This window comes from Bos taurus, chromosome 24, assembly GCF_002263795.3.
Source record: "Bos taurus isolate L1 Dominette 01449 registration number 42190680 breed Hereford chromosome 24, ARS-UCD2.0, whole genome shotgun sequence".
Classification (NCBI taxonomy): Eukaryota; Metazoa; Chordata; class Mammalia; order Artiodactyla; family Bovidae; genus Bos; species Bos taurus.
The window spans coordinates 20086086-20112597 of NC_037351.1; the positions used below are offsets into that span (position 1 = coordinate 20086086).

The 26512-nt window shown below is 39.5% G+C and overlaps 1 protein-coding gene across 5 annotated transcripts in view; it reads right to left on the reverse strand.

Annotated features, from left to right (window-relative positions):
* Nucleotides 1-26512, reverse strand: part of KIAA1328 (KIAA1328 ortholog) — a 426147-nt gene that overhangs the window by 250644 nt on the left and 148991 nt on the right. For all 5 annotated transcript variants that reach the window (XM_024984413.2, XM_005224052.5, XM_024984414.2 and 2 more), the window contains exon 6: nucleotides 17418-17545. In XM_024984413.2, coding sequence (XP_024840181.1) covers nucleotides 17418-17545 — 128 coding nt within the window. The remainder of the gene's footprint in view (nucleotides 1-17417; nucleotides 17546-26512) is intronic.

Below are 26512 nucleotides of genomic sequence, written 5' to 3' on the forward strand. Positions count from 1 at the left end.
ATGTGCTATTCAGCTGTTTATGCTATCAGTTAAGGATCAACAGTGGGTTATTATTAGCAGTTAAGTTTTTTGGGGAGTCAAAATTTATATGCAGATTTTCAACCTTGTGGGGGTTTAGTACAGTTTGCAACCAAACAAACTTGGGACCAGAATGTAGAGAGAGTAGGATGTGACCAGGCTGGAGTGGCCCTGCCCTGGTTTAAACTCTGCTCCAGCCTAACAAAAACCAGCTGATTTGGGGTCTCTGCCTTTAAGTTCTGCTATGACTCGAATAAAATTTTTAAAAAATCTAATTTTCACATTGTTCAAGGGTCACTTGTGCTTAAATATCAGAGAAATCAAGTATCTAGAAAACAGAAAATAAAGATATAATTTCCATAAAACAAAGTAGAATCTTAACTAGAGAAGTATGTCCTATGAACTTAACCAATTTCCAGATCTTCAAATCCCACTGTGGCATACCATTTGCTTAATTTCTCCTGTGGCAGGCAGCTTCTCTGACGGCCCCAGTGATCACAGCCTGTCTCCTGCAGCTTGTGCCCTTGTGTGTGAACATCGCCCCTGCACGCAGGCAGGACCTGCGACTTGCTTCTGTTACAGCAAAGGTGATAAAATGTCATCCCTACAATTAGGTTATATAAACAGGAACTTCTGTCTTGCTAGTAGATGCTAGTGCCTTCTTGGCTTACCTGTTTTGATGAAACCAACAGCCACACTGGAGAGGTCTACATGACAAGGAACTGAGGTTGGCCTCCAGCCAAGAGTTGGGTAGGAACTGAGGCCTGCAGTTCAATAGCCCACAAGGAACGGATTCTTTGCAACTACATGTGAGCATGGAAAGTGGATCCTCCCCCAGGCTGTCAACACCTTTATTGTAGTCTACAAGAGACCTGAAGCAAAGGAACCAGCCAAGACTTGACTGGAATTCTGACCCACGGAAACTGTGTGATAATAAGTGTGTTTTAAGCTGCTATCTTTTGAAGTACTTTGTTACAGAGAATAGATGACTAATACATCATCTTTAAAGCAGGAGTATCTGATAGTCTGGTTACATTAATTAAATGACATTAAATATGTAAAACTAAATTGCCTAAAATATAGATGTTATATGGTTAGCTCTGCTCACTTGTGGTATTCCAATCAATAGTTCAGAGAACACAGTTTGTTTAGAATATAAAACAAATCTTGGTAGCAAATAACTTCAGAGAAACTTAAACTGTGTACTTTACTTTCACTGTATGTTTTAAATTAACAGACTTTTAAAGAGCAGTTTTAGACTTAAAAATTGAGCAGATAATTCTCATTTATTCCCTCACTTCTCCTCACGGTTTCCCTGATTTTTTAACATCTTCCATTAGCGCAAGAAATTTGCTACAATTTTAAAAGTTTTATTTATTTATTTGGCTGTACCAGCTCTTAGTTGTGGCATGTGGGCTCAAATTCCCTGACCAAGGATTGAACCTGGGTCCCCTGCACTGGGAGCAAGGAGTTTTAGTCACTGGACCACCAGGGAAATTCCATGAATTTGTTATAATTTATTAGCCAATTTGATGAATTATTATTATCTTAAGTCCATAAAATCAACAGTGTACATTAGTATTCACTCTTTGTGTCTCTGTGTTACACAGCTCTATGGATTTTGACAAATGTTTTGGTTATAAGCCCCACCTTCCGTCTCCCTGACTGTAGGCAACTACGGATCATTTTACTGTCTGCATGGTTTTGCCTTTTCACTGTACTTAGGGTTCTGATCTGTCACAGTGATAGAGCTTACTCTTTCCAGACCAGATAATATATAATGAGTCGGGGACAGTAAGTGTGAATAAGTATTCATGCTTCTCATGTTCCCCATTAGAGTTGAGAATTCTCATGTTCTTTATTAGAGTTATCCTCATTTACATTCAGCTAATTCTTCTGCATTTTGATAAAGCATTACTTTCTTTGGTCAGTCTCTCTCACATTCTTTATATCATCTATTTTGCTACAATAAATACAAGTTTAAATCATCAAATTTTAAGTTTACTTTCTGGGTAAAGGACATTACAATAGCAGACAAGCTGAAATTCTATGTACTGGGCTGAAGAATATATCTGCTTGATAGTGGTGGGAGACACAGGAATTGGCTTTCTAATTGTTTGCTTAGCTCAATCCCCATAGTGACACAAAAATTCAATAGGCATAGTCATCTTAGGATTCAAAATTCACATAGCACAGTGCAGACCACACAGCCTTGCCTGCACCCACGACCTTTGCTATCATGATTCATACCACAGGACCACATTTTAAATAAATCTATGTCAAAATAAATCCTACAAACACTTTTAATATTAATTTCCCTTAAACCAAGAATCTTTGCAACATAACTGATATTATACCAGATTTATTAGCTTCACCCATCTGTCAAGGGTAGTATTTCTTATTCTGTTTCCTTGGCTATCAAAAGTACATATTTTATTGACTAGCATTGTTTATTGACTTAAGGGTACAGCTGTTAAAGTGATCTGGCAATCAATCCTACAAGCACAGTGAATTTACCAGCGAGATATCCAGACATTTCAAAATGGTCTTAATATTATGGTTCCAAAAAGCAAAGCTTTAGGCACTATTTTAGAATCTCTTGATTTTTGTAGTTACTTGAATACTAGAACATTCACTGGTTTTTGTTTTTTTTCTTATTAAGGACTTCATGTACCATAAAAGTAATACTTTATTCTTCTTAATTAAAGGCAGTACTTCTGGTTACTATTAATTACATAAGACTAATTGAAACACTGTGATCAATATTGAAATTCAGGTGGTCATTGTAATATGCATAAAAAACACTGCACCTGAAGAACAAAATCTGACACTGAAAAAAATATGACGTTAGGTTTCAAAAAAGGTGTCTTCAATGTTTGAATAATGTTGAAGTTAATTTTTCTGCATGGTGTGAAGGGTTTAAATTCACCTTTTCTGCACATGTCCAATTGTCCTAGTGATGCCTGTTGAAAAGATTATTTTATACCCACTGGATTGTGTTGGCACCTTTGTTGAAAATCAAGCAACCATAACTGCTAGAGTTTATTTCTAAATCCACAATTCTGAACCACTGATCTAAATGTCCATCATTATGGCAGTACTACATTCTTGAATACCGAAGTTTTCTATTTCTATATAACAAATTACCACAAAACAGAAATTTATAATAAAACAAATTTACTACCTCACAGTTCTATGGGTCAGCAGTTCAAGCAAGTTTGACTAGGTTCTTTGCTTAACTTCTCACAAGACTGAAATCAAGGTGTCAGCTAACTGACAAGGTGTCTGTGCTCTAACTGGAAAAATCTGATGAAGAACCTGCTTCCAAGCCCAGGTTGTTAACAGAATACAGTTCCTTGTGGTAGGAAGACTTAAGTCACTATTTTCTTGCTATTGGTCAGAGACAATTCTCAGCTTCTAATCCTTTCAATCTTCAAAGCCAGCAATGGTATGCTAAATACCATTCTTAGGCTTCAAACCTCTCTGACCTTCTTTTTTGCTCCTGGCTAGGGAAAACCCTCATTTTTCTCATGTAATTAGGTTAAGCGCACCTAGATAATCTCCTTTTCACTATAACACACCAAAAAGATGTCCTTTTCATTATAGGGACTGCAATGCAAAAGTAGGAAGTCAAGAAACACCTGGACTAACAGGCAAATTTGGCCTTGGAGTACAGAATGAAGCAGGGCAAAGGCTAATAGAGTTTTGCCAAGAGAACACACTGGTCAGAGCAAATACCCTCTTCGAACAACACAAGAGAAGACTCTACACATGGACATCACCAGATGGTCAACACCGAAATCAGACTGATTACATTCTTTGCAGCCAAAGTTGGAGAAGCTCTATACAGTCAGCAAAAATAAGACCAGGAGCAGACTGTGGCTCAGATCATGAATTCCTTATTGCCAAATTCAGACTTAAATTGAAGAAAGTAGGGAAAACCACTAGACCATTCAGGTATGACCTAAATCAAATCCCTTATGATTATATAGTGGAAGTGACAAATAGATTTAAGGGACTAGATCTGATAGAGTGCCTGATGAACTATGGACGGAGGTTTGTGATATTGTACAGGAGACAGGAATCAAGACCATCTCCAAGAAAAAGGAATGCAAAAAAGCAAAATGGCTGTCTGAGAAGGCCTTACAAATAGCTGTGAAAAGAAGAGAAGTGAAAAGCAAAGGAAAAGGAAAGATATTCCCATTTGAATGCAGAGTTTCAAAGAATAATAAGGAGAGATAAGAAAGCCTTCCTCAGTGACCAGTGCAAAGAAATAGAGGAAAACAATAGAATGGGAAAGACCAAAGATGTCTTCGAGAAAATTAGAGATACCAAGGGAACATCTCATGCAAAGATGGGCTCAATAAAGGACAGAAATGGTAGGGACATGACAGAAGCTGAAGATATTAAGAAGAGGTGGCAAGAATACACAGAAGAACTGTACAAAAAAGATCTTCATGACCCAGATAATCACGATGGTGTGATCACTCACCTAGAGCCAGACATCCTGGAATGTGAAGTCAAGTGGGCATTAGAAAGCATCACTATGAACAAAGCTAGTGGAGGTGATGGAATTCCAGTTGAGCTATTTCAAATTCCAAAAGACGATGCTGTTAAAGTGTTGCACTCAATATGCCAGCAAATTTGGAAAACTCAGCAGTGGCCACAGGACTTGAAAAGGCCAGTATTCATTCCAATCCCAAAGAAAGGCAATGCCAAAGAATGCTCAAACTACCGCACAATTGTACTCATCTCACACGCTAGTAAAGTAATGCTCAAAACTCTCCAAGCCAGGCTTCAGCAATACGTGAACCATGAACTTCCAGATGTTCAAGCTGGATTTAGAAATGGCACAGGAACCAGAGATCAAATTGGCAACATCCGCTGGATCATTGCAAAGCAAGAAAGTTTCAGAAAAACATCTACTTCTGCTTGACTATGCCAAAGCCTTTGACTGTGTGGATCACAATAAACTGTGGAAAATTCTGAAAGAGATGGGAATACCAGACCGCTTGACCTGCCTCTAGAGAAACCTGTATGCAGGTCAGGAAGCAACAGTTAGAACTGGACATGGAACAACGGACTGGTTCCAAATAGGAAAATGAGTATGTCAAAGCTGTATATTGTCCCCTGCTTATTTAACTCATATGAGAAATGCTGGGCTGGAGGAAGCACAAGCTGGAATCAAGATTACCAGGAGAAATATCATAACCTCAGATATGCAGATGACACCACCCTTATGGCACAAAGTGAAGAAGAATTAAATAACCTCTTGATGAAGGTGAAAGAGAAGAGTGAAAAAGTAGGCTTAAAGCTCAACATTCAGAAAACTAAGATCATGGCATCTGGTCCCATTACTTCATGGGAAATAGATGGGGAAACAGTGGAAACACTGGCTGACTTTATTTTTGGGGGCTCCAAAATCACTGCAGATGGTGACTACAGCCATGAAATTAAAAGACACTTGCTCCTTGGAAGGAAAGTTATGACCAACCTAGATAGCATATTCAAAAGCAGAGACATTTCTTTGTCAACAAAGGTCCATCTAGCAAAGGCTATGGTTTTTGCAGTAGTCATTTATGGATGTGAGAGTTGGGACTATAAAGAAAGCTGAGCACTGACGAATTGATGCTTTTCAACTGTGGTGTTGGAGAAGACTCTTGAGAGTCCCTTGGACTGCAAGGAGATCCAACCAGTTCATCCTAAAGTAGATCAGTCCTGGTTGTTCATTGGAAGCACTGATGTTGAAGCTGAAACTCCAATACTCCACCTGATGGGAAGAGCTGGCTCATTTGAGAAGACCCTGATGCTGGGCAAGATTGAAGGCAGGAGGAGAAGGGGACGACAGAGGATGAGATGGTTGAATGGCATCACTGACTCAATGGACATGGATTTGGATAGACTCCAGCAGTTGGTGATAGACAGAGAGGCCTGGCATGCTGTGGTTCATGGGGTCGCAAAGAGTCGGACACGACTGAGCTACTGAACTGAACTGAATAACATGGGAGTGAAACCATGTCATCAGGGGTCAAAAGACATGCAAATCAAGTTAAAATTCTATCTACATACTGTACCTTTAGAGTAAAGATTCAAGTTAGAAACAGTGATCTTATACTTTGCTGTTCTTTCAGAAATTATTTCTGTCTATTAGTGTCCCTTTGCATTTCCATATTAATTTTTGGATCATCTTATCAATTTCTGTGAAAAGGAAAAATGCTGGAGTTTGCAACAAACCTATAAACAAATTTGTGGAAAATTACCATCTTAATAGCACTGAGTGTACAATCCATGAACATGGAATAGTATCTTAGATATTTAATTTCTCTTAGCAATGCTTTATTATTTTCAGTGTTTTATTGCACTGCTTTCTTAAATACATACATTTTAAATTGTTCATTGATAGTAAATAGAAATAGACTTGCATACTGATCTTATATCGTGCAAACCAGCTAAACTGATTTATTCTATCAGTTTGTGTGGTGTGTGTGTCTGGATTTCTTGAGATTTTCTACATATAAGATTATGCTGTCAATGAATAAAGACGGTCTTATTCCAGTAATACAGAGAAAATTTCCTCCAACAGAGCTTCCTTCTGTCTTCTTCCCTTCGTGCAAGTACACACACATACATACACACAAAGTCTTATATCTTATAAGCTCAATAATACAATTTTATAATTGTTGTTTTACTCAGGTGACTTTTATGTTGTCTATTTAAGAAAAAAAAGATATATAATTACTTTTACCAGTGTTCTATTTCTTTATGTGAATTTGAGTTACTGTCTATGTCATTTTTTTTCCTCTGAACAGACTTCTATTAGTATTTATTGTAAGGCAGGTAAGCCAGCAATAAATTCTCTTTGTCTTTATTTATTTAGGAATTTCTTATTGTCACTTTCATTGTTGAAGGATAGTTTTGCTTGATTGCCAGTTTTTTTCCCCTTCAGCTCTTTGAATATGCCATCCCACTGCCTCTTTCTTCTACTGTTTCTGATGAGAAGTTAACTGTTAATCACATCTTTTTTTCTATCTACAAATCTTTTATTCCATGAAGAATTCTGTAGTACACTTGAGTCAAACATGTAACAGATATTCAAAGAGCATGACATTTTTGATTTGGCTTCTTTGTCAGTTAGAAGTGTGGTGACACTTCTGGACTGCCAAGAAAATCTGGGTTTATATAAAAAACTCAAAAATATCTTAGTATAGACAGAAATAAAATAAATATTACATATTAAAATACATAAGTAAATAAGATAGAAGGTACTAGAAGAATGGTAAGGAGCTTTATTAGCGCATGCCTGTATGTGGTAAACAAAAAATTTTAACCAAAAGAACATATGAAAATAATCACAGTATAGGAAGTTGTCTCAAGACATTGTGGTCCAAAGTGCTACCAAACTCTTTAACAAACTATAGAGACAGCAGTAATAGAAACACAGAAACAATTAAACATGCACTCAGCAGTGATTTATCTTTATTATGGTTCAGATTCTGTCTGGTCCATGATGCAGACCTAAATAGAGAAATACAGAACAAGTAATCATGGGAAAAATGGAAAAATTTCTATAAAAGGCCTTTTACCAGATCAGAACAACAGAGATTCATTAATATCCACTGCCCATGGTTAAAAAGTAATGGAGATTTTATCCATCTGGTAGAAAAGGGAGAAATCTCAAGATGATTCCAAATATACCTTTTAATATCCACTTGGCAAAAAAATGAAGAGTTGAGAAAAACAGTAAGTCAATCTTGCATAGGGACATTTTCAAACTACAGTGGGAAAAGCTAGTCAACATGCACCCTAGGTTTTAATATAAAGAGTTCTGTGGAAATACTATACCATTCCTGGAATGATACAGCTTATCAAATAAGATTAAAATAGGGGACTTCCCTGGTGGTCCAGTGCCTAAGACTCCGTGCTCCTGATGCAAGGGGCTTGGGTTGGAACCTTGGTAAGAGAACTAGATCCCACGTGCCACAACTAAAGGTCCCACCTGTTGCAACTAAGACTCAGCACAGTCAAATAAATAAAAATAAAATAGAAGTTATACGCATCATAGTTTAAGGTGACATTAAGTTCAGATTCACAGAAAAAGAAATTAACACTCACCTGTGATAAGAAGAGCTATATTCTAAAATGTACACTGACCAAAACTATGGTTACTGGATCCTCCCATGTCCAAGAACCAAGGTCATATTTGTTAAGTACTGTTTCTTAAGGATCAGGAAACGGAGTAACAGACACACATCAGTGAGGTGTCTCAGTCTAAATAGAGTAAGTGAAACATCTTTCTAGATTCCACAGTGAAGAATTTGTAAGGCTGAACAAATTATAAGATGAATGGAGAATGTAAATTCATCTTTGAGGCAAAGCAAGAAAGAGGACTGGGGAAAAGCAAGGAAAAAATTTACTTTGTAAATGGAGCAACTTCTTTTCAACCAAAAGGCAAAAAAGAAAACCATAAGCTAGGGCATTCTTCATAAGAACTGCAGATTTAATAAAACTATACACAAAACCTATAATAAGCAACTTGAGCCACATAGCAACCAACACAAAGAAGAAACTGAACAAGTCCCTTAAAGTCAAATGAATCTCATGAAAAATGAATTGCTGACTCTCCATCACAAAATCTAAAGATGAGTTTAAAAAAACCTTACTTTGAAAACAAATAAAATTTTACATCTACCTAACATTATGGCTACTCACAGAAAAATCAAAGTGTTTCCCACCATCTCTAGTAGATTTGTGCTCTGGTATTCAAAAAACTGGATTTCAGATTAAGATTCAAAAGAGGGTTAGTTGTAGAAACAAGGGCATTTAAAGCAAATTTTCTATAAATCTATATTTTAGCTATCTCAAGTTTTTCTTGTCTTTCTCTCAAGAAAATACAGATTCAGGTTGTTTGGGTTCATATCTTGATTTCCCAGGGCTTCCCAAGTGGCTCAGTGTTAAAGATTCTGCCTGCCAAGCAGGAAACATGAGTTCAATCCCTGGCTTGGGAAGATCCCTTAGAGAAGGAAATGGCAACTCTCTCCAGTATTCTTGCCCAGGAAGTCCCACAGACAGAGGAGCCTGGTGGGCTTCAGTGCATGGGGTTGCAAAGAGTCAGACAGGATTTAGCGACTAAACAGCAGTTGCTTGATTTCCCGACTTGCTACCTAGATGACTTGGACAAATCTCTTCCTCTGCCTCAGGCTTCTCCTCTGTAAAATAACTTCACTGGGCTACCAAGGGAGTAAATGTTTTAATGTACGTTAAGAGCTAAGAACAGTACCAGTACACAGTATGTACCACATTAAATTTTGTTAAATAAAATTAAATATTTATTAAGCCAAATATATCAGTCTCTGAGTGTACAAAAACCAACAGGATGCTTGTTTTCAAAAAAGTTTGGTGAAAGAGATGGATGAATAAACAGTGATTACAAAAGAATAAGATGTCCACTAGATTCACCCAGGTTCCAAGATGTCGAGTGAGAAAGTGCTTACTTTGGTTTAGCTAAAAGAAGCCTGTCACAAAGAACAAGTCAGGTAATACAGGTGACAACTGCCAATTACTGTTCAAAAGGAAACTTATTTTCCCAATTCAGGTTAAAATAGTAGAGCCTACAGTTCACTTCAGTCACTCAGTCGTGTCTGACTCTTTACGACCCCATGAATCGCAGCATACCAGGCCTCCCTGTCCATCACCAACTCCTGGAGTTCACTCAGACTCATGTCCATCGAGTCAGTGATGCCATCCAGCCATCTCATCCTCTGTCGTCCCCTTCTCCTACTGCCCCCAATCCCTCCCAGCATCAGAGTCTTTTCGAATGAGTCAACTCTTCATATGAGGTGGCCAAAGTACTGGAGTTTCAGCTTTAGCATCATTCCTTCCAAAGAAATCCCAGGGCTGATCTCCTTCAGAATGGACTGGTTGGATCTCCTTGCAGTCCAAGGGACTCTCAAGGGTCTTCTCCAACACCACAGTTCAAAAGCATCAATTCTTCGGCGCTCAGCCTTCTTCACAGTCCAACTCTCACATCCACAAATGACCAGTGGAAAAACCATAGCCTTGACTAGACGGACCTTGGTTGGCAAAGTAATGTCTCTGCTTTTGAATATGCTATCTAGGTTGGTCATAACTTTCCTGCCAAGGAGTAAGCATCTTTTAATTTCATGGGTGCAGTCATCATCTGCAGTGATTTTGGAACCCCAAAAAATAAAGTCTGACACTGTTTCCACTGTTTCCCCATCTGTTTCCCATGAAGTGATGGGACCAGATGCCATGATCTTCGTTTTCTGAATGTTGAGCCTTAAGCCAACTTTTTCACTCTCCTCTTTCACTTTCATCAAGAGGCTTTTTAGTTCCTCTTCACTTTCTGCATATATGAGGTTATTGATATTTCTCCCGGCAATCTTGATTCCAGCTTGAGCTTCCTCCAGCCCAGCATTTCTCATGATGTACTCTGCATATAAGCTAAATAAGCAGGGTGACAATATACAGCTCTGGCATACTCCTTTTCCTATTTGGAACCAGTCTGTTGTTCCATGTCCAGTTCTAACTGTTGCTTCCTGACCTGCATACAGGTTTGTCAAGAGGCAGGTCAGGTGGCCTGGTATTCCCTTCTCTTTCAGAATTTTCCACAGTTTATTGTGATCCACACAGTCAAAGGCTTGGGCATAGTCAATAGAACAGAAATAGATGTTTTTCTGGAACTCTCTTGCTTTTTCGACGATCCAGCGGATGTTGGCAATTTGGTCTCCGGTTCCTCTGCGTTTTCTAAAACCAGCTTGAACATCTGGAAGTTCATGGTTCACGTATTGCTGAAGCCTGGCTTGGAGAATTTTGAGCATTACTTGACTAGCGCGTGTGATGAGTGCAATTGTGCGGGTAGTTTGAGCATTCTTTGGCATTGCCTTTCCTTGGGATTGGAATGAATACTGGCCTTTTCCAGTCCTGTGGCCACTGCTGAGTTTTCCAAATTTGCTGACATATTGAGTGCAGCACTTTCACAGCATCATCTTTCAGGATTTGAAATAGCTCAACTGGAATTCCATCACCTCCACTAGCTTTGTTTGTAGTAATGCTTTCTAAGGCCCACTTGGCTTCACATTCCAGGATGTCTGGCTCTAGGTGAGTGATCACAGCACCGTGATTATCTGGGTCATGAAGATCTTTTTTGTACAGTTCTTCTGTGTATTCTTGCCACCTCTTTTTTTTTTTTTTAATTTTTTAATTTAACTTATTAACTTTACAATATTGTATTGGTTTTGCCATATATCAACATGAATCTGCCACAGGTATACACGTGTTCCCCATCCTGAACCTTCCTCTCTCCTCCCTCCCCATACCATCCCTCTGGGTCGTCCCAGTGCACCAGCCCCAAGCATCCAGTATCATGCATTGAACCTGGACTGGTGACTCGTTTCATATATGATATTATACATGTTTCAATGCCATTCTCCCAAATCATCCCACCCTCTCCCTCTCCCACAGAGTACAAAAGACTGTTCTATACATCTGTGTCTCTTTTGCTGTCTTGCATACAGGGTTATTGTTACCATCTTTCTAAATTCCATATATATGCGTTAGTATACTGTATTGGTGTTTTTCTTTCTGGCTTACTTCACTCTGTATAATAGGCTCCAGTTTCATCCACCTCATTAGAACTGATTCAAATGTATTCTTTTTAATGGCTGAGTAATACTCCATTGTGTATATGTACCACAGCTTTCTTATCCATTCATCTGCTGATGGACATCTAGGGTGCTTCCCTGTCCTGGCTATTATAAACAGTGCTGCGATGAACATTGGGGTACATGTGTCTCTTTCAGTTCTGGTTTCCTCAGTGTGTATGCCCAGCAGTGGGATTGCTGGGTCATAAGGCAGTTCTATTTCCAGTTTTTTAAGGAATCTCCACACTGTTCTCCATAGTGGCTGTACTAGTTTGCATTCCCACCAACAGTGTAAGAGGGTTCCCTTTTCTCCACACCCTCCCCAGCATTTATTGCTTGTAGACTTTTGGATTGCAACCATTCTTACTGGCGTGAAATCTTGCCACCTCTTCTTAACATCTTTTGCTTCTGTCAGGTCCATACCGTTTCTGTCCTTCATCGAGCCCACCTTTGCATGAAATGTTCCCTTGGTATCTCTAATTTTCTTGAAGAGATCTCTAGTCTTTCCCATTCTGTTGTTTTCCTCTATTTCTTTGCATTGATCACTGAGGAAGGCTTTCTTATCTCTTCTTGCTATTCTTTGGAACTCTGCATTCAGATGCTTAAATCTTTCCTTTTCTCCTTTGCTTTTCACTTCCCTCTTTTCACAGTTATTTGTAAAGCCTCCCCAGACACCCATTTTGCTTTTTTGCATTTCTTTTCCATGGGGATGGTCTTGATCCCTGTCTCCTGGACAATGTCACGAACCTCAGTCCATATTCATCAAGCACTCTATCAGATCTAGTCCCTTAAATCTATTTCCACTGTATAATCATAAGGGATTTGATTTAGGTCATACCTGAATGGTCTAGTGGTTTTCCCTACTTTCTTCAATTTCAGTCTGAATTTGGCACTAAGGAGTTCATGATCTGAGCCACAGTCAGCTCCTGGTCTTGTTTTTGTTGACTATATAGAGCTTCTCCATCTTTGGCTGCAAAGAATATAATCAATCTGATTTTGGTGTTGACTATCTGGTGATGTCCATGTGTAGAGTCTTCTCTTGTGTTGTTGGAAGAGGGTGTTTGCTATGACCAGTGCATTTTCTTGGCAAAACTCTATTAGTCTTTGCCCTGCTTCATTCTGTATTCCAAGGCCAAATTTGCCTGTTACTCCAGATGTTTCTTGACTTCCTACTTTTGCATTCTAGTCCCCTATAATGAAAAGGACATCTTTTTTGGGTGTTAGTTCTAAAAGGTCTTGTAGGTCTTCATAGAACCGTTCAACTTCAGCTTCTTCAGCGTTACTGGTTGGGGCATAGACTTGGATTACTGTGATATTGAATGGTTTGTCTTGGAAATGAACAGAGATCATTCTGTTGTTTTTGAGACTGCATCCAAGTACTGCATTTTGAACTCTTTTGTTGACCATGATGGCTACTCCATTTCTTCTGAGGGATTCCTATCCGCAGTAGTAGATGTAATGGTTATCTGAGTTAAAGTCACCCATTCCAGTCCATTTTAGTTCGCTAATTCCTAGAAAGTCGACGTTCATTCTTGCCATCTCTTGTCTGACCACTTCCAATTTGCCTTGATTCATAGACCTGACATTCCAGGTTCCTATGCAATATTGCTCTTTACAGCATTGGACCTTGCCTCTATCACCAGTCACATCCACAACTGAGTATTGTTTTTGCTTTGGCTCCTTTCCTTCATTCTTTCTGGAGTTATTTCTCCACTGATCTCCAGTAGCATAATGGGCACCTACTGACCTGGTGAGTTCCTCTTTCAGTATCCTATCATTTTGCCTTTTCATACTGTTCATGGGGTTCTCAAGGCAAGAATACTGAAGTGGTTTGCCATTCCCTTCTCCAGTGGACCACATTCTGTCAGATCTCTCCACCACGACCCGCCCGTCTTGGGTGGCCCCACAGACATGGCTTAGTTTCACTGAGTTAGACAAGGCTGTGGTCCTGGTGTGATTAGATTGACTAGTTTTCTGTGAGTATGGTTTCAGTGTGTCTGCCCTCTGATGCCCTGTTGTAACACCTACCGTCTTACTTGGGTTTCTCTTACCTTGGGCGTGGGGTATCTCTTCACGGCTGCTCCTGCAAAGCGCAGCCGCTGCTCCTTACCTTGGACGAGGCGTATCTCCGCACCGCCGTCCTTTCTGACCTTGAATGCGGAATAGCTCCTCTAGGCCCTCCTGCACCAGCGCAGCCACCGCTCCTTGGAGGTGGGGTTGCTCCTCCCGGCCACCGCCCCTAACCTGGGACGTGGGGTGGCTCCTCCTGGCCACCGCCCCTGACCTCACACGTGGGGTAGCTCCTCTCGGCTGTTCTTGCGCCGTCGCAGCCTGGCACTCTTAGCCGCTGCCCCTGACCTCGGACGTGGGGTAACTCCTCTTGGCCGCCTCCTCTCGGGCATGGGGTCCTCCCGGCTTCTGCCCCCGACCTTAGACATGGGGTAGCCGCCCGCGCCAAATGCGCCGGTCGCAGCCGCCCGCGCCAAATGCGCCGGTCGCAGCCGCCCGCGCCAAATGCGCCGGTCGCAGCCGCCCGCGCCAAATGCGCCGGTCGCAGCCGCCCGCGCCAAATGCGCCGGTCGCAGCCGCCCGCGCCAAATGCGCCGGTCGCAGCCGCCCGCGCCAAATGCGCCGGTCGCAGCCGCCCGCGCCAAATGCGCCGGTCGCAGCCGCCCGCGCCAAATACGCTTGTAGAGCCTACACGTGGCCTTAATTTCATTCAAATAGTAGAGGCTACAAGTGGTTTGACCACCAGGAACTTCCTGAAATCATGGTTTTAAATTTTTCTCATGATAAAGTTAAAATGAAAATTCAAAAGTATCTCCTTTTGAGAATATACTTTCTCCATACCCTTGACCAACAATTTATAATATTTGTTATTTTTTTTTAAGTTTTGCCTCTCAAGTTTAAGGTTAAGTAAGAAGGCAGTGTTAACTATGGCTGGCTGCTAGGGAAACGTCCAAGAGTCACTAGTTTAAACATAAAACACTATTCCTTGAGGAAGTTTTACTCCCTCCCGCCTCATTTTCAGTTCACTTCAGTTCAGTTCAGTCACTCAGCCTTGTCAACTCTTTGTGACCCCATGGACTGCAGCATTCCAGGCTTCCCTGTCCATCACCAACTCCTAGAGCTTGCTCAAACTCATGTCCATTGAGTCCAGGATGCTATCCAACCATCTCATCCTCTGTCGTCCCCTTCTCCTCCTGCCTTCAATCTTGCCCAGCATCAGGGTCTTTTCAAATGAGTCAGCTCTTCACATCAGGTGGCCAAAGTATTGGGAGTTTCAGCTTTAGCATCAGTCCTTCCAATGAATATTCAGGACTGATTTCCTTTGGGATCGACTGGTTTGATCTCTTTGCAGTCCAAGGGACTCTCAAGAGTCTTCTCCAACACCACCGTTCAAAACCATCATTTCTTCAGTACTCAGTTTTCTTTATAGTCCAACTCTCACATCCATACATGACTACTGGAAAAACCATAGCCTTGATGGAAAAACCATAGCCTTGACTAGATGGACCTTTGTCAGCAAAGTAATGTCTCTGCTTTTTAATATGCTGTCTAGGTTGGTCATAGCTTTTCTTCCAAGAAGCAAGTGTCTTTTAATTTCATGGCTGTAGTCACCATCTACAGTGATTTTGGAGCCCAAGAAAATAAAGTCTGTCACTGTTTCCATTGTTTCCTCATCTATTTGCCTTGAGGTGATGGGACCGGATGCCATGATCTTAGTTTTCTGAATGTTGAGTTTTAAGCCAGCTTTTTCACTCTCCTCTTTTTAGAAGTAGATAGAAAAAGGACTGGGCCTCCTTAATCTAGATGTCTTTAGAGTGCCCTAATGACTATTTCTTGACTCTCAGTCTCTATCCTTGTGTGTGTGTGTGTTAGTCACTTAGTCATGTCTGACTCTTTGTGACTGCACGGACTGTATCCCACGAGGCTCCTCTGTCCATGGGATTCTCCAGGCAAGAATACTGGAGTGAGTTGCCATTTCCTTCTCCAGTCTCTATCCTTAACTACTGGCAATTGAAAAGTCCCTCTGCCTTTCATCCAATACTCTGGTCAGTGTTTCTGTGCCCTGTTAACGCCCATCATGGAGAGGGAGGGAGTGGAAATGAAAAAGCAGAGCTCAGAAATCTTAACTTCATGCTATAGTTTTCCCTAGCCCACTCATGAGAGCAACAGACAAGGGCCACCTTAAAATACACCTGCCCTTTTGCAAAGTGGCAAAACAAATCCAGACAAACAAGATTAGCTGCTACCTTCTCTGCCTCATTTTATAGCCTAAGTTTTCAGAAAAGAGAACCAAAGAAAATTTTTCAAAAGTTAGAATACAAATAAACCACTCATACTTTGGTTGTTTCTTATAAATATTACAGACTTCAAAAAAAGGGTGGGTATATTAAAAGTCTAAGATATACCACCTTCCAGCAAAATTATTATTCTTTCTTTTTACTGCCTCCTAGGTGGTGCTAGTGGTAAAGAACCTGCCTGCCAAAGCAGGGGAAGTACGAGATGCAGGTTCAATCCCTGGGTTGGGAAGATCTCCTGGAGAAGGAAATGGCAACCCACTCCAGTATTCTTGCCTAGAGAATCCCATGGACAGAGGAGCCTGGCGGGCTACAGTCCATAGGGGTCGCAAAAAGTTGGACACAACTCAAGTGACTCAGCACGCAGGCAGGCATGTCAAAACTTGAGGTTCAAAACTGGAGTTTTCTTGACCAAAACTGTTAACCCATCTGAGACAGGTGTCTTTAGGTTGAATAAAACTTAGAAGGGTTACAGAAAACCACTCAGGACTTGTTACTACTCAAAGGGAAAGGATAATCCTTGCAATCAATATAGAATCTGAACCTGTACAATTTAACAGAAAAGACAGGATAATCCTTCTGAAAGTTGTCCATCCATGCATAAATGGAAAATGAACCTGGGTAATGAACAATTAGTAATAAAGTAGCTGTGCTCAACCTACTGAACCATAACCAGGATGGAATCTACTCTGATAATAGGTACATTATCAATGTCTTAATACTAATATGAGTGACTTTGACACTACTATACATATAGCTTTTTTCCTACAGTGTTTCAATACAAAGGGTATCCTTATCCATTTGAAGATTTAAATTCGTTTGGATGTGAAAAAGACATCTGGTGTTAGTTGCTAGAGAGAAAGAAGTCGATTTTCAGAGCTTGTTTCACATCACAGCTGGCAGGGTTCTGAACTTTCATTTAATTATGTAATATGTACTATTTGATGATACGTATACAAACTCTAATACACAAACACTCATATATACTTATGTGATTAATAAGTATATACAAACACTAAATTACATTAACTATTCCAGTTTCTCTAATTAAAGCTTTTACCAGTCACCAAGACACTTTTATTATTCTAAAACTCTGAACATAAATTAGAAGAGGTTTATGAGTAAAAAAGAGCCCACCTGATTGTCACTAAGTAACAGAACACTGGGTTTTCTTTATCACTCCTGCAGTGCTTCCATACAACCAGGAGCTGCCCTCCTGATGCACAGCCTGGTCAAGGAATCATTCCTGACCTCCAGGCCCCAGAACAGGAGAGGAAAAGAAAATAGGGAAGTAGATTAAACCAACTCAATCACACACTGTAATTGCACGTCTAAAGACAATGTATACAGTGAGACAATTAAAGTAAGAGGCCAAATGACTCTTCTGACATCTGGTTGATTCATTAAAAAACAAGGTAAGAAGTAAGACACTTACCTGTTGTTCCTGCATTTTAGCAGCACCAAGTTCTGAGACAGACATAGTGAGCTTCTCCTGCTGTTCTGATAGATACTTCTGATAGAGACTTAGAAGTTCTTGGCATTCTTTATATTGTAACTGAAGAGGTGAGATTGCAAATTAAGGGAAAAAAACTAATAAATGGATTTAAACTGCATCCAGCAGGGTAGTATTTCAGATTTCAACAAACAAAACAGAAGCAGAAATGCAACCATAGTTGGTGAGAGTGCAGGTAAGTATAGTCATCAGATGAACACAGCACATGTATCCCCCTCAAAATCATGAAACAATATTTCAGAGAGTGACAATGTTCATCCCATTTAAATATTTCTTTCTCAAATCTTTAAATTTGAATAAATAAGAACAAATGCAAACATACGCAAAGAAAAGTTGGACCCCCACCTCACACCATAAATAAAACTAACTGAAAATGGATTACTGACCTAAATGTAATAGCTAAAACTATAAGTTTCACAAAAGCAAAATTTTTGTGACCTTGGATTATGCAATGTCACCTAAAAGCACAGCAACAAAGAATAAATAAAGTGGAGTTCAAATTTTAAAACTTTGTGCTTCAAAGGACACTATTAGGAAATTGAAGAGACAACATCTAGAATCATAGAAAATATTTTCAAATCATCATGGGGTCACAAAGAGTCGGACATGACTGAGCGACTGAACTGAACTGAACTGAACAAATGGTAAAGGTCTGGTATCTATAAATATGAAGATGTTATGTGTATGTGCATGCTAAGTTGCTTCAGTCATGTCCAAGTTTTTGTGACCCCATGAACTCTAGCCTGCCAGGTTCCTCTGTCCATGGGATTCTCCAAGCCTAGAATACTGGAGTGGGTTGCCATGCCCTCCTCTAGGGTATCTTCCAGAACCAGGGATGGAACCTGCATCTCTTATGTCTCCTGCATTACCAGGTGGTTCTTTACCACTAGTGCCACCAGGGAAGCCCATGAAGGCGTTACATAACTCAACAATAAAAAACTATCACCTAATTAAAAATGGGCAAAGGACTTTGACATTTCCTCAAAGAAAATATACAAATGTCTAAGCAGTGTAAGCGAAGATGCTTTACATTATTAGCCATTAACCACTAGGAAATGCCAATCAAAACCATACTGAGATACCACTTTGCATTTGCTAGGATGGCTATCATCAAAAAGACTGACAATAACAAGTGCTGGCAAGAATATGATGAAATCAGAACCCTCCTACACAGCTGAGGGGAATGTAAAAAGCTGCTGCTTTGGAAAATAATTTAGCCGTGTCTCAAAAAATTAGACACAGTGTTTCCGTAAGACTCAGCAATTCCACTCCAATTCTCCAAGAGAACTGAAAATATAGGTTCACATCAAAAACTTGTATATGCATATTCAAAGTGGCATTATTCATAACAGTGAAAAAGTGAAAACAACTCAAATGTCTATCAAGTGATAAATGGATAAACAAAATGTGGTATACCTATAAAATGAAATATTTTTCAATCATAAAAGAAACAAAGTATCACTACATGCTACTGTATGAATGAACCCTGAATACATTAATATGCTAAAGAAGTTAAGACACAAAAGGCTACATATTCTATGCATGCTACTGTTGTTGTTTAAAATAGGTCTTCCAGTGAGCCAGGGCCAGGGAAAAGAAAACTTAATTCCAAGTATGTGTGTGTTTTTGTGTGTGCTAAGTCACTCAGTCATGTTGACCCGACCCCATGGACTGAAGCCCGCCAGACTCCTCTGTCTATAGAATTTTCCAGGCAAGAATACAGGAGTGGGTTGCCATTTCCTACTCCAGGGGATCTTCCAGATCCAGGGATCAAATGCATGTCTCTTGCCCCCTGCATTGGCAGGCAGATTCTTTACCAATTTAAGTATACCAGATCACAAATAAGCGTTATACTTATCCATGTTCATTTCCTGCCCCCTTCTCCAATTTTCTGAAATATTCATTATATGAGTTAAAGGGCAGGGAGATAAATGTCCATAAGAGGCAATCCCATATAGATAGAAAGTATATTAGTGGTTACCAAAAGATGGAGGAGGAAAACAGGAAGCAATTGCTGATGGGTATGAGTTTTGTGGGGTAGGTAATGAACATGATTTGGAATTAGATGCTTGTCTTTGCACACCTTTGGGAATATACTCGAACCACTGCAAACAGTGGTTACTGCAAACAGGTGATTTTTACTGTATGTGAATTATATCTCAATAAAGCTGTTAACAAAAATTCAGAGTAGAAGTGATGAAACTGTTTTGATCAAAGCAATGACTGCCTAATTTACATAGAAAGTTCTAACTATACTAAACATAAGATTATAATTAGATTTGGCTCTCTTTGGTTTTGCATGTCATTTAAGTCAATATTGCATTAATAAAAGCAACAGCAGAAAATTTTATTCCCATATACTTCCCTACGTGTTTTACAGTCTAGCATGTAGAACACGGCAACCTAACTTGGGGTTACCCTCTCCCACAGCTTCGCAAATTTGCAAAATACTCAAGAAGAATATGCTCAGACTGCACAGATCAGGTGTCTGGGAGACAGGTAATTCTATTCAAGGGTGAGTTCTCTGTTCTATACTTCTCATTGTGGTAATTCCTTACCCAGGCCCATTTTTCTCTCAGATCATTTCAGAGTCTCCCCTCAACACCTAATTATGAATGCTATTGGTATAAAATTACTGTCCAATGAGATTAGTCTATATAAATACCTTTATAACAGGCCATCATGATTAAGGGTGGGAATAGTATTTCTTAAATGTCAAAAATGGTGACTGGCTTCAGTATTCTTCTTAACATTTTCATAACCTAATCATTGCTCCTGGGCAGATTCCTATTCTAATAACTTTTGCCAATCCTGACTGCATAAATAACCAATTGCTTCATTATTCTCATTATTAACCTTTAACAAAAAAGGAGCCAGAGATGACTTGTAGGATACGAGCTGGTTCATAATGAAAGGCTGGTTACTAAGCTAAAGAATATATTAAACAGGAGAAGATTTAACACTCAACATCTTAAAAAACAACAACGAACAATGTACAGTGGTCTAAATAAGCTAATATCCTCTCAATCTATATCAAACCAGGTTAGTTTTACATTCCCATGCTTTTTCTTAATCTCAAAAAGACAGGAATGATTTGTGGCGGTCCCAAGAGTCTCTGCCAGCTATATGATGTATATAAAAAGAATTTTTTATTCTTGCTGTTACCATAAGCAATAATGTTTACAGTAGATGAACATATTAGCCTGGACACAGAATATGAATTTTATTCATGAAAAAGTTAGCACAATTATACAGCTTAAGAGTTAAATGTCAGCATTTGAAGGCAAATTATAGGCAAATTCATTTAAATACATGCTATGTGGCAGAATATAAAACAGGCAGTCCTAACTTTATCAATTTTTTATATCTGTATTGATTCAACAGATTTTGAAATGCCCTCCCCTTTCCTGTAAAATCCAAAATATATGTACATGCAAAACAGTAATTTTCCTTCCTCCCTAGCACAATGAGACTACAATCCTCCATCTGTAGTGAGAGATTTATGTGAGGAAAATGTGGGTAAAATGCCTTCTTAACTGATGGTGGGGGGATGGGAGATACTGAGAAAGAAGACATATTTAACTCAGTCCTGGCCAACAGACGGGGCAGAATGCAACAGATGGATGAATTCAACCTAAGGGAAGGTGTGCACCAACCACGATGTGAACCCAGCACTGCAGGTCTGCTCAACTGTGATTCAAGAACTGAGAGAAACAGCAGTCCTCATGATCTCATTAGAGAAATAAAGCTTCCCAACAGAAAAATAAATTAATATTAAGCACTATCATATCTAAACCTAAACATCAAATTAATTTGCTAAAACAGCTGCTGGAAATGGTGATTTTGCAAAGCTTAAAGCCTTTAACCCCAAAATGCATTATATAGAAAAATACTAAAACTAGAGACTGAGGCAGAATGAATAGGGAGATGAAAGATTAACAAACTCTGTGAGAGAAAAATCAAGGGTGGAAGGAGAAGGAACAGAAGACAGCATGTGCTACTAGCATGTTGCCTAAGCAACTAACTGTCTCAAACTGGAAGCATTCTCTGGCGCAGTGGAGACCACTCCCATTACCCCATCCCACCCTTGCCTCAGAGGTCTAGGACACCTGAATCTGGTGGTTTACCATGTAATTCCTGATCTAATACAAAATGAAATGAAAAAAGGTCTCCGGGAGAGGACAAAACAGGAAAAAAAAAAAAAATATATATATATATATATTTAAACAACTCCTTTTTAGGGAACCAAGACTCCTTAGAAAAAAGGCTGATTTCAATGGCTGGGACAGGGAAAGTACAAAGTGATCCTAAACTCTTATTCTAATGCAAGAAAGTGTTTAAAACAAATAGATGAGGGCATATCAAAGAAATAGCAGCAGATCTAAAGGGAACTCTCAGTCCCTCTCAGCTGGGGCTTTTTGGCCAAATTTGGGATAAATTGAGCATCAAAAAGAATGACTCATTAATAGCAAATTAAGTTTACAAAAATCCACCAGTCTATTGCGGTACTTCACAAAAGAAGAAAAGAGTGAAAGGGGAAAAAATTAAAGTCCTTCTTTATAGAAAAATGCTAATTATATAGGAGGAATGGTCAAATTTTAAAAATCACCATTTTGTAATCCCCAATGTAATAACTAATTCAGGTGAGGCTCATTAGTTGATACTAAAATCAGTAGGTAAAAGGTTAATAAATAAGAAATTCATATGGTGTTAAGATTAATTATTTACAGCAAAGAAGAAAATGACCCTTAAATGGTAAAATTTGGTAGTCATCATCTAAACAAAGTAAATTAATTTAGGATTACTAGTAGTGAAACAAGCAGAAATTATGTACTTCCTAGTGTCTGAACCAGGCAACATCACCTAAGAAATATTTTTGCCAAGTATGCTTTACTTGAACCCAACCAAATCTGAAATCTAACTCCCATTTAACAGGAATTGAAAGAAACAAAGGGATAAGTTACACCACACGCATCACACGCATCAGACAAATCCATAATGTGGGAGATTTTGCAAAGCACTTGAACTCTTCAAAAAGTTACGTTATGTGGAAGAAAGAGGGTAGGACTATTCCAGATTAAGAGATCAAAGACACAACCAAATACAACCCATCAGTCAGACTGAATTTTGGCTCAGGAAGAGAAATAGCTATAAGAGACATTCTTGGGACAACTAGGAGAATTGGAATATAGACTCAGGAAAAGTTATTATAGAATTACTGCTTATTTTCTTAGGTGGTTTATAATATGGTTTATAAAGAGAAATATTATTCTTATGAGTGTGAAATATTTAGGGTGACATATAACAGCTGCCACTTTAGGGAAGAAAAAGCGCAAAATAAATTTTATATCTGTAAGTAAATTTATTTATATAAATTTATAATAGAACTAAAACCTAAATATGTACATAGATTTGTGTGCATGTATATATATACATATATAAACATATATATGAGGAGACAAAGCAAAAAGAGCAAAACGTCAACAAGTGTGGAATCTAGGGAGCAGGTATAGGGTGGTTCGTTGCACGAGTTTGTTAACCTTTCTATATATTTGAAATAGGTTGGTAGGTGCCCAACATGCTACTGGGGAAGAGTGGAGAAATAACTCCAGAAACAATGAAGAGATGGAGCCAAAGTAAAAACAACACCCAGCTGTGGATATGACTGGTGATGTAAAGTCCAATGCTGCAAAAAACAATATTGCATAGGAGCCTGGAATGTTAGGGCCATGAATCAAGCAAAGTAAACTGGAAGTGGTCAAACAGGAGATGGCAAGAGTGAACATCGTCATTTTAGGAATCAGCAAACTAAAATGGACCAGAATGGGTGAATTTAATTCAGGTGAACATCATCTCTACTAATGTGGGCAAGAATCCTTTAGAAGAAATGCAGATAACACCACCTTTATGGCAGAAAGTGAAAAGGAACTAAAGAGTCTCTCAATGAAAGTGAAAGAGGAGTGAAAAAGCTGGCTTAAAACTTAAAACATTCAAAAAACTAAGATTATGGCATCTGATCACATTACTTCATCACAAATAAAAGGAGGAAAACTGGAAGCATGGCAGATTGCTCCATAGCTTTAAAGCTATGACAAACCTAGACAGCATATTAAAAAGCAGAGACATTACTTTGCCAACAGAGATATTATTTTGCTGACAGAGGTCCATTATGGCAGCAAGTGAAGAAGAACTAAAGAGCCTCTTGATGAAAGTGAAAGAGGAGAGTGAAAAAGTTGGCTTAAAGCTCAACATTCAGAAAATTAAGATCACGGTATCCAGTTCCATCACTTCATGGCAAAGAGATGTGGAAACAGTGGCTGACTTTATTTTTCTGGGCTCCAAAATCACTGTAGATGGAGATTGCAGCATGAAATTAAAACATGCTTACTCCTTTGAAGGAAAGCTATGACTAACCTAGATAGCATATTAAAAAGCAGAGACATTACTTTGTCAACAAAGGTCCATCTAGTCAAGGCTATGGTATTTCCAGTGGTCATGTATGGATGTGAGAGTTGGACTATAAAGAAAGTTGAGCACTGAAGAATTGATGTTTTTGAACTGTGGTGTTGGAGAAGACTCTTGAGAGTCCCTTGGACTGCAAGGAGATCCAACCAATCCATCTTCAAGGAGATCAGTCCTGGGTGTTCATTGGAAGGACTGATGTTGAAGCTGAAACTCCAATACTCTGGCCACCTGCTGCGAAGAGCTGACTCATTTGAAAAGACCCTGATGCTGGGAAAGATTGAAGGCAGGAGAAGGGGACAACTGAGGATGAGATGGTTGGATGGCATCACCAACTCAATGGACATAGGTCTGGGTAGACTCCAGCAGTTGGTGATGGTCAAGGAGGCCTGGCGTGCTGTGGTTCATGGAGTTGCAAAAAGTTGGACACAACTGAGCGACTGAACTGAACTGATGGTTTTTCTGGTAGTCGTGTATTGAGAGTCGGACCATTAAGAAGGCTGAGCGCTGTGCTGTTGGAGAAGACTCTTAGGAGTCCCTTGGACTGCAAGGAGATCCAACCGGTCAATCCTAAAGGAAATCAGTCCTGAATATTCATTGGGAGGACTGATGCTGAAGCTCCAATACTTTGGCTACCTGATGTGAAGAACTGACTCACTGGAAAAGACCCTGATGCTGTGAAATACTGAGGGCAGGAGGAGAAGGGGGTGACAAAGGATGTGATGGTTGGACAGCATTACCGACTCGACGATGCCATGGACATGAGTTTGAGCAGGCTCAACGAGTTGGTGATGAACAGGGAAGCCTGGCATGCTGTAGTCCATGGGGTTGCAAAGAGTCAAATACAACTGAGCAACTGAACTGAACTGAACTGATATATTTGAAAACTGTCATGATAAAGAGTTGTAAAAAAAAAAAACTTCTCTGTGTTCTTTTTGTTTTTATAGTATATTAAATGAAGTGAATTCTGGAAAAGGAGTTTACAGATGCACTGGGTAGGAAGGAAGGAGAGTACCCTTGGCTGCAGGGTCATCCGGAGCAAAGGACAGAGAAATGAAACCAATTTGCACGTTAAGGGAACTGCAAATATGATGGCATGGGTGGTTGACTGGTTGAGAGTAAGGAGAATGAGTGAAGAGGCTGCAGAGACAAACAGGGGCCAGATCTTGAACGTTTTACTAAGTTGTTTGAATTTTATTTTTGTGGAACCCATTGATATCTTACAACCAATTTGTATGTTGCAAATATCCCTTTAGTAGGGATGTGAAGGGCGGACTGGAGGGCTTGAAGATGGAATGAAGGCAACCAGTTAGAATTGGCTACAACAGTATAAAGGAAGAGATGAGAGGGGTCCGAGTTGAAGTAATAATGGTAGGAAACCGGGGGCGGGGGCGGATTTGGCTGATTTAAGACGAAATCAGCTTATGAATTGAGTAGAAAGTTGTGTGATGCACATTTCCATTTTCCAAGATAGGGAATGAAGAACAAACAAAAGGTATGGGGGAAGGGGTGGAGCTTTAGACACACTGAGTTGGAGATGCTTGGGGAGCAATTCACTGAGATGGCCAATTGGGACACTTGAAGCCCTGGGCCTGGAATTCAGAGAAGAGGTCTCAGCATAAATAGAGATTTGGGAGTTAATCATTTTGTATGCGGTGGCCAAAGACATGAGAATGTTTAACACTGTCTAGGAAAGTATTCAGTTTTGTTTGCTTGTTCGTTCTTTCTTTCATTCAACAAATAAGTATCATGAGGGCAGGAATACTTGTTTTGTTTACTGCTGAATTCCTTAGCCTACATAATAGGTGCTCAATAAATATTTATTGAATAATATTTACTGAGTACATTAATAACCCAGACTGTGCCAGGTACTAGACATAAAATGATGAACAAGACCAACACTGTCTTCTGCAGGGAGCTTGTTATCCAGCGAGGAGGGCAGGTAAGCAAGCACATACTTAAGATAACAAATAATGAAAGCAACAGCAAGAACATTAATGTTCTTGTTAATGCAAGTACTTCCTAAGGGGACCCAAATGACTGAGGAATGAGGAAAACCCTTTTGGAGAAAGAAGTGTTTAAATTAAGAGAAGAGGGCCAATGTAACAACTACATGTAAAGGGCAGGCAGAGAAGAGGAACTGATAAAAAGATGTGTCAACTGGGCTCAGTGCTGCAAGGGCCACACCAGTTGAAGATGACGTTAAGGCAGCTACAGTGACTCTCGCCAGAATACAAGTTTGTTCACAACTTCCCCCACTGTTTTGATAGATTCTATTTCACTTTAGAGAGAAGATCCTGGAAAGAAAGAGCTGTTTTTACTCAGTCACCTTGTGCCATCCATTAGTCACAAGCTTTCAAGGGAATCTAGAACTCAAAGATCTTCACTATGGCAGGGACTCCCTTCATTCTGTACCCCAACATACTACTTATTATATAAAGACAGCACATACTGTATATTCTGCTTAAAATGTTTTGCCTGATCCCAATTCTATGAAATTCTTCCTTATCCTTTCACACTTAGCTTTATGTCACCTTTTCCTCCTAACTTTGAAC